General features: G+C 31.6%; 1 protein-coding gene across 1 annotated transcript; it reads left to right on the forward strand.

Annotated features, from left to right (window-relative positions):
• Positions 1 to 1414: 1414 nt before the first annotated feature.
• Positions 1415 to 4821, forward strand: LOC139858675 (uncharacterized). Its single transcript, XM_071847511.1, has 10 exons — positions 1415 to 1494; positions 1753 to 1892; positions 3067 to 3336; positions 3461 to 3557; positions 3661 to 3791; positions 3894 to 3978; positions 4073 to 4217; positions 4304 to 4479; positions 4578 to 4705; positions 4786 to 4821. Exons 3-9 carry the CDS (start codon positions 3099 to 3101, stop codon positions 4648 to 4650), a joined length of 945 nt encoding a protein of 314 aa, XP_071703612.1. The 5' UTR covers positions 1415 to 1494; positions 1753 to 1892; positions 3067 to 3098; the 3' UTR covers positions 4651 to 4705; positions 4786 to 4821.
• The last annotated feature ends 4325 nt before the right edge of the window (positions 4822 to 9146 follow it).

The raw sequence follows: 9146 nt of genomic DNA on the forward strand, positions 1-9146 counted from the left end.
TATATGTGTTTTATAAGTGTTTGATAAATAGCTAAAGTTGAAACTTATATTTGTCAAATGACTTAAAAGGTTTTATATATAAAATATAAGCTAATATAATAAAGGATATATTAATATTAATTAATACTCCCTCCGTCCCTAAATTATTGTCCAGTATTTCATTTTGGGATGTCCCAAATTAATTGTCTACTTCCATAAATAGAAAGGAAAGGAGATATTTCATTGGTGGATATGGAGAGAGAAGATATTTCATTGGTGGAGAAATAAAGTTAGTGGGATTTCCTAAAACTGTGTGTTTTTTGTCTGGGGACAATTAATCTGGGACGGAGGGAGTAAATTTATCTCTAATAAGCTCTTCTTATTTTGTCAAATAAATCTTATGACTTGTATGATTTTTGTTAGAATTTATCTAAAACTAACAACAATTATTTTTACTAACTACTCTCTCCATTTTATATTAATTGTCTTCCATTAAAAAAAATATACAATTTAAAAATATGATTATTACATTGTATTTTTTCTTGTAGTTACTTTACACATCTTTTTTATCTTACGTATAATATTATAGGTATTAATGAACTTTACTTTTTTAATCTTATCTATTTATGTAAGTGACTAGCGTGACCCACATCTACATCTACATCTACATCTACATCTACATCTACATCTACATTATATATAATAACAAAGTCCTATTTAGCTAATATTTTTCAAAAAAATTCAAATAGAAAAGAAATGACCATTAGATCAAACAACAACTTTCAAAATCAACCATTGGATCAAGTGATCACTCAACATTTGTCTCTCTCCTCAAATTCATTTGTTGAGTGACCACAATACCCTCCCATCTAACGTATACAATATAACAAAATTCCAAACCCTCCGTTCATCCACAATTAACCTATTCAGCAAAATCAATTCCAGCCGATTTATATTCCTATCAGAGATTGAAACATCTAATTCAAAGGCTATTTGCAATTCAATCAAAGTACAAGAATTTATGTTTTTTTTTTAACGGCAAGATTGCATTAGTGTATCATTTATTTCAACGACACTCATCATTTGCACACACACGCGCGTTCGGGAGAAAACCCGAATCGCATTACAGGAAACCGATCCTTTAACCATCCCGAGGGGCAGGCGGACTTGGTTTGAATCCTGAATGGATCCGGGAGAAAACCCCCTGAGGTCAATCTGGATATCCATATATCAGGCAGATTAATTAATAGGATGGGCAGAGCGAGGCTCGAACCTATGACCTAACCCTCAGCTCCAATACTCAAGGTGAAAGGGATGCCGTTGAAGCAATGCTTCATTGGCAGGTACAAGAATTTATGTTAGCAAATATTTACAATTATAAGTCGTGTACTGTAAAAATAGGGTTCCATTTTTTTTTAATCTACACTCGAATTCAGTTGGTTTTTGGAAATCATTCAAGGTTCGACAATTGAGATTGAAACATCTAATTCAAAGGCTTTTCGCAATTCAATCAAGGTACGAGAATTTATGTTGCAAATATTTACAATTATAAGTCGTGTACTGTAAAAATAGGGTTCCATTTTTTTTAATCTACACTCGAATTCAGCTGGTTTTTGGAAATCATTCAAAGGTTCGACAATTGATGCTGCAAATAGTTATAATTGTAAATATTTGGTGTTCTATCAACATAGGGTTCTTCATTTTCTATCAAAATTAGGGTTATTCATTGTGAAAGTCATAGTGTCGCCACCTGATCGAATTTGGGTTTTGCAGGTCATTGAAGATTATCAACATTGTCTGAAAAAAATGAGCTGAGAAAAGACATGTCAATGAAGTTTTGTAACATAAATTGAAAAACAAAAGCTCATCAAATTCTTTATTGGAAAAGTACATGATGGCCGAATCTGTAATATGTAAGTCATCAAACACATTACAATGCAGAACACTTGTCATCCTTATATTATTTCTACTATAGTTTTCAGTATTCTTCATGTGTCTATGTGTCTTTACTTACAGGTCAATGCACGCTATATTTGACCTAAGTTGGATATAATGAAAAATATTTGACAAATACATCTACATTAATATGTTGTGATAGTAGACTGGGCATGTTGAAAATATATCTAGATTAATATGTTGTGAAAAATATATCTACAATGATAAGTTATGATAGTTAAGTTGGCATATTATAATATAGCAAAAGTATAACATGTGAAAAAATATATCTACATTATTGTGTCTGCATATTGCAATAGTTTCCTGTAAGTTACTCACTATACACTATAGTTGACCTAAGTATGTTATTAATTAAAAATATTTGAAAAAATATATATACATTACTATGTTGTGATAAAATCAATTCAAACTCTGTTTTCAAAGTCATAGTTTCTAAATTGTAGTACATCATAGTTTCTAAAAATTGTAGTACATCATAGCTTCTAAAAATTCATAGCCAGCTGTAGTTAGTAATATATATGGTGTATATTAGGATGAATATAATGATAATGATAATTGATTATACTGTATATGTAAAAGATTGCAAAATTTCTAAATTCCATACTTAGGTAGAATACAAAATTAAACACGAAAAAAGATATTTAAAAAAAAAACAAAACTTAACTCGCCTATAAAAAAAGGATTGATACTACAGATAAAGATGATTTAAAAATTAAAATACCCAATCAATCTTTACCATAAAAATATCATCTTTTGTTACACAATCTCACTATAAATACACATCAATGTTGCACCATTCCAAAACACGCTCACCATTTCAACCTTTCCCTACATTCAAAAAATATAAGAAAAAAAAATGATAGGACAACAAGAAGTGTTCACTCCTTTGAATGAATTGGATATCACTCATTCAGGGAGATCTGTAATCTGTGTGAAAGTGTTTGTTAAGTGGACACAGTCCTACTTCAACAATCCTAAGGTGATAGCTTCACATGACATGATTTTGATTGATCAAGAGGTAAATATACGTAAGAATTATTTTGACAATTTTTGGTCATATATTTACACAGATCACATATTTATATTGAGTATTAACTAATTTCGTGTTCATTATGAAATAATGATTTTTAGGGTAACAAAATTGTTGAACGGTCAAAAAGCACATGTATGACAACACATTCAGTCAAATTGTGCTTGAAGGAAAGTACTTGAGGATTGAAAATTTTGGGGTGCAGCCCTACAAAGGTTCATACAGGTTGGTTGATCACGACTTTAAGGTTATTTTTGGAAGGTTGACCAGGGCAACCATTGCAGAAGAATTTACTCCACTAACTTTTGGCTTTAATCCTGTGACTTATGATGATCTGCTAGCACAATCATTCCCTCAAACAAAGCCTATTGGTATGTATTTTACATATGTTTTGCTATAAAAGTTTATATTATGTCATTGGATCACATTAGCATATATGAAATTATTAGCTAATAGATAATCCATAATATGTTAATCATATGTTTGACAATGCAGATGTGGTTGGGCAAATTCATTCAGTACAGAATAAGAAAGAGAAGGTTGAAGAGGATGTAGAGCAAAAATCAATAGAGTTTATCATGCGTGATGTTAGGTGACTACACATATTAACATTTATACATAACTAAAATCAGATTAGTAAAGTATGGATTATTTGATTTTAGACATATTTTTTAACGTGTTCCATTATTTAACAGTGGTAAGCAGGTCAAGTGCACAGTCTGGGGAGATCATGCGGATCAGTTGGCCGCTTATGTAAGAGCACATTTGAATGATGAAACACCTCGAGTCATCATGATACATAATGGAAAACTGAGAAAATTTGTCGGTATGAATACTAATTGAGTATAACTGAATTGAATAATTGTGCAGATTAAAACTATGTAAACACGGTTATGTAAAACAAATTTACCTGTCTTGATTACAACAGGTGCACCTCAAGTATCAAACCAGCTCTTTGGGTGCCGTATTTTTACGGACGAGTCAATTGGCCCGATAAAAGAATTCATCTCAAAGTAATGTTAAATAAATCAGTTATGTCTAACATTATTTCAATGGATACATGCTTTATCAAAAAACTAATATGGTGCAAAACTTTTAATGAATCAGATTGAATCAAAATGATGAAGATGTAAGGAGTGTGCCTAAGTTTGCCAACAAAGATTTTGGAACTGATAGGAAGACTGTCCTGAATGAATATAAGGTTAAGGGTGTTCCTATTCTACATGTTGATGGGATAAGGTTCCTAAGTGAGGTACATTCCCTGCTATAGTTACAAAATCTTATTTTGTCTTATAAGCTCAAATTATGAAACAAATTTTCTCATATTATGAAATACAGGATGGCAGTTGTGTCACTAAAGCTGAAGTTAAAAAAATAATTTTAGAGATGGAATGGTTTACCTATGCCTGTAAAAATTGTCATGAAAAGCTCAGGAATAAGGTTATGGGTCTAGGTGGAGAATGGGTACATTATTACTCAACCTGTAGTGAACTTTCTACTGATGTGTTTCATAAGTAAGTGCATCATGCATGTAAGACTTATAGGTACCCATAATGACATACAAAATTACTAATGAACGGTATTTGTTACTTTTTTATTTATACTTTAATAGGTTAAGGATTACAATTCATGTAGCAGATAAGTCTGGTTCTGCAACATTTGTGGTGTTTGCATCACAACTTTGAACTTTCTAAAATGTTAAAGAAGAGTATTGTATGGCTGTCCACAAAGATGCAAAGTGTATGCTTTTTTAGGAATGAATTTTACATCATATATGTTAGAAAGTCACACTACATAATATGGCTAAATTGTGATATTAGGTGGCTGATCCAACGGTCGTACCTGATGACATTGGGATACTTTTGTTGAAGGAGTATGTGTTCAAAGTGCGTGTCTCCAATTTTAATCATGAAAATGATTATGATGCTTACACCATTGATAAAGTAACCGAGGATCCTACAGTTCCTACAGTTCTTTCTCTGCAGTCTGTCATTGTAACACCCCAAATCCGGTATACTAAAAGCGACATACATTTTTTTAACGGTAGAACATTTGGGCGTTCATCACACTTTCAACACATATTCAACCTAAACTGCTTCGCCCTATTTGGTCCTGAATAAAATCAAAGCTGTTTAACACGTTATTACACGACAAAATCCATGTTTAACATGTGACAAAGTTCCAAATGTTTAATTCGACATACTTTAACCCGTTACACAACAAGTGGGTAACTATGACCCATTTACACAACTAAACGGGTTAAGACACAATAACCCAACCCGATATCAAGAGCATAATCTCGGGGATTTACCAAGCAACACTAAAGCATCTAGTCTAGCCATTAGATAACTTCGCCAAATCAAACGGTACCTATAAAAAGGTAAACAACGACAGGGTAAGCTTACGCTTAGTGAATGCAATAATTATACGTATACATATATAATTCACTTACTTGCAAATACTTACACAAATACCGTATACAAGCTAGCAATCTAAATAGCATACAATTACAATGTATAATGCTAAATATCCACAATACAGAACAAGCTAGCTTCACCAATAACATATGATCATCGCAATATAAAAAGTTTGAAAAGTTTTGTAAATAATAAGTGAAAAGTTTTGTAAGTGATAAGGGAAAAGTTTTGTGAATGATTTGTAAAAAGTGTAAAAAAAATTTCTGGTTGATTTGTAAAATGGAAAAAAGTCTTATGTTATTTTGTAAAAAATGAAAAGTATATGTAACGATCGACTTTTTCGACTTATATTTATGCTTTTATACTTTCACGAAATTGCGTATATGTGCGTACTGAGCTAGATAACATTCTGGAATCATTACCCATGTTAATTACTTTCGTTAATACCTTACAATGTGTTATTAAGTGCTTAATCACTTAACTTGATCCTCGAATGCTTTTATGACCGTTAGTGTCACTTGTCGTTTAGAATGAGATACGTACTTAGCACACGTTAAACTTTTGTCATAATTGGAGTGTTATGACTACTTAATCCGAATTGTTATTTCTTAATGACAATTACTTAGCTTGACGGTTGCTTAATTACGCTTAGTGTTTTACTAATGCACACTAATTAGTCTTAATGGACTTATCACCTTAATGGACTTAGTTTATCAAAGGCCCACCCTACTCAAGTTAATGGACTAGTTTAGTGGACTAATTAATGGGTTGGTTAGCCCATTTAACTAAAAACAAAACCCATTAAGTATTAAGACAAAAATTATGCATGCTTATGTACCATTACTTACACCATGCTACATGGGATCCCAACATGCACACATCATCTTGTACCACCACCCATGCCAAGCCAAATGGTCCCCCCATGCCTCCTCAAACCATCGGCCATATGATCCACCATCATCACCTTCATTTTTTTTAAACTTTCATTTCATTTCTCAAAACACACACACACACATCTCTCTAGTTTTCTCTCTAGTTTTCTCACACTAAAAGCTTAAGAACTTGTAAGTTTCTTGAATTTCTTTCTTCCTTTTTCTTTCTTATTTATGAAATCATCATCATCATCAAGAGATCAAGCTTTTTAGCTTTTTGATCTTGTTATATCTTGTAGATTCAAACCTTGATTGAAAATCTTCAAGAACATGAAGGATTCAAGCTTTTTATATTTGAATCTTCATTACCTTTGTTAGATCTAAGCTCATAGCTTAAGATCTCTTTATTTTTGTTAAAATATCAAAACTTATGTTTATGATCTTTATGTAATTTATAGATTTAGCTTTTTGCTTTAAAGATCTTCAAGAACATTAGGAATCCAAGCTCTGTAGCTTGAGGTTTCTATAAAAAGTTTGTTAAAAGATCAAGTTTATTAACTTATGATCTTCTTTAATTTGTTTTACTTCACTTTTGTAACTTGTGATTTCATTAAACAAAGATACAAGCTTTCTAGCTTGAAGTCTCATAAGTATTGATTAAGAAATTCAAGCTTTCTAGCTTAGGGTTTCATTATTATTTTGTTTGATCTAAGTTATGTAATTTATGGTCATCCAACTTGTTAAAACAAAAGCTCACTAGCTTATATTCATTCTATGTTGTAAGAATCTAAGTTTTATAACTTAAGATTTTGTAAAAGTTGAAAGTCTAAGTTTCTATAACTTAGGGTTTCACCTAGAACACAAGATCTAGACTTTCTAGTCTAAGGTCTTCAATATTTAGCTAAGATCTAAGTTCTATAACTTAAGGTCTTGCTTGTTTAGTTTGAATCAAAGTTTATAGCTTAATAGAACTTGTACTTATGTCGAAACTAAGAACTTGATGTAACTTTGGTTCATCATCTTGCTCAAACTCTTAAATGAGTTGTACTTCTTTTCTTAGTCTAGACATTGTGTGTTGATGGTTAAAACTTGGACAAAATGATGCTAAAACATCAAGGAGTTGTACACTTGAGTCTTATACGCATCAAGGATGAGAACCGTGATAAGCATCAAACACCAAGAAACCCACCGGAGCACTTGAATCTGTTTTTCAGGGTCTGATCATACTCCTGGAGCTTCTGAAAAGTTGATTTCCAGATAGTTCAGTTTGTGTAGATGACTTTTCTTTTAAGACTCGCCTAAATCCGATATACGGTTTAGGATTTATAGTCTTCCGAAGTTCACTACGCAAACAAATATCGTATTAATAAGCTGAAGGCTCAATTGGCTAGGGAGTTTGAAATGAAAGACTTGGGTGCCGCAAACAAGATTCTAGGGATGCAAATTCACCGAGACAGAGATAATAGGAAGATTTGGCTTTCTCAAAAGAACTATTTGAGGAAAATCTTGGAGCGTTTCAATATGCAGGATAGTAGGCCAATCTCAACCCCACTTCCTACTAATCACAAGTTATCCTCCGTTATGTGTCCTAGCAGTGAATACGAGAGGAAGGAGATGAAAGGACCCGTTCATATACATTATAAACGATTCACAATAGTTGATTACATTGCGAGGTATTTGACCTCTATATGATACATTTTACAAACATTGCATTCGTTTTTAAAAGACAATCTTTCTTTACATCGAAAATTGACAGGTATGCATACCATTTCATAATATCCACTATCCAACTATAAATTGATTTAATAATAATCTTTGATGAACTCAATGACTCGAATGCAACGTTCTTCGAAATATGCTATGAAAGACTCCAAGTAATATCTTTAAAATGAGCAAATGCACAGCAGAAGATTTCTTTAACACCTGAGAATAAACATGCTTTAAAGTGTCAACCAAAAGGTTGGTGAGTTCATTAGTTTATCATAATCATTTATTTCCATCATTTTAATAGACCACAAGAATTTCATTTCCAGTTCTCATAAATATACGTCCCATGCATAGAGACAAAAATAATCATTCATATGCTGAACATCTGGTAACTGACATTAACTAGATACATATAAGAATATCCCCTATCATTCCGGGATCCTCCTTCGGACATGATATAAATTTCGAAGTACTAAAGCATCCGGTACTTTGGATGGGGTTTGTTAGGCCCAATAGATCTATCTTTAGGATTCGCGTCAATTAGGGTGTCTGTTCCCTAATTCTTAGATTACCAGACTTTAATAAAAAGGGGCATATTCGATTTCGATAATTCAACCATAGAATGTAGTTTCAATTACTTGTGTCTATTTCGTCAAACATTTATAAAAGCGCATGTATTCTCAGTCCCAAAAATATAAAGGGTAAAAAGGTAAATGAAACTCACGCATATAAATATTGTAAAACAGTTAATAAAGCATTTGCATGTATTCTCAGCCCAAAAATATAAAGGCTAAAAAGGCAAATGAAACTCACCATACTGTATTTTGTAGTAAAAATACATATAACGTCATTGAGCAAGTGCAAGGTTGGCCTCAGATTCACGAACCTAAATTAATTATATATATTTATGTGTTGGTCAATATTTGTCTAACAAATTAGGTCAAGTCATAGTGTACCACAATCCTAATGCTCGAGACTAATATGCAAAAGTCAACAAAAGTAAATTTGACTCAAAATAATTTCCAAAAATCTATACATGATTAATATATAGTTTAAATATCGTCGTTTTATATTTTTAAATATTTTTAAAAGATTTATTAGAGTAAATAATAAAATTTATTTATTAATAAATAAAATTTTATATTAAATTTATATAATAAAATATACTTTTATATATATTAAGTA

This window comes from Rutidosis leptorrhynchoides, chromosome 7 (genome assembly GCF_046630445.1).
Source record: "Rutidosis leptorrhynchoides isolate AG116_Rl617_1_P2 chromosome 7, CSIRO_AGI_Rlap_v1, whole genome shotgun sequence".
Taxonomy (NCBI): domain Eukaryota; kingdom Viridiplantae; phylum Streptophyta; class Magnoliopsida; order Asterales; family Asteraceae; genus Rutidosis; species Rutidosis leptorrhynchoides.

Coding starts and splice junctions, on each gene's coding strand:
- LOC139858675 (XM_071847511.1), top strand. CDS start 3,099: ATGTATGACAACACATTCAGTCAAATTGTGCTTGAAGGAAAGTACTTG. Junction 3,792..3,893: donor AAAACTGAGAAAATTTGTCG/GTATGAATACTA, acceptor TGATTACAACAG/GTGCACCTCAAGTATCAAAC. Junction 4,218..4,303: donor GGATAAGGTTCCTAAGTGAG/GTACATTCCCTG, acceptor TATGAAATACAG/GATGGCAGTTGTGTCACTAA.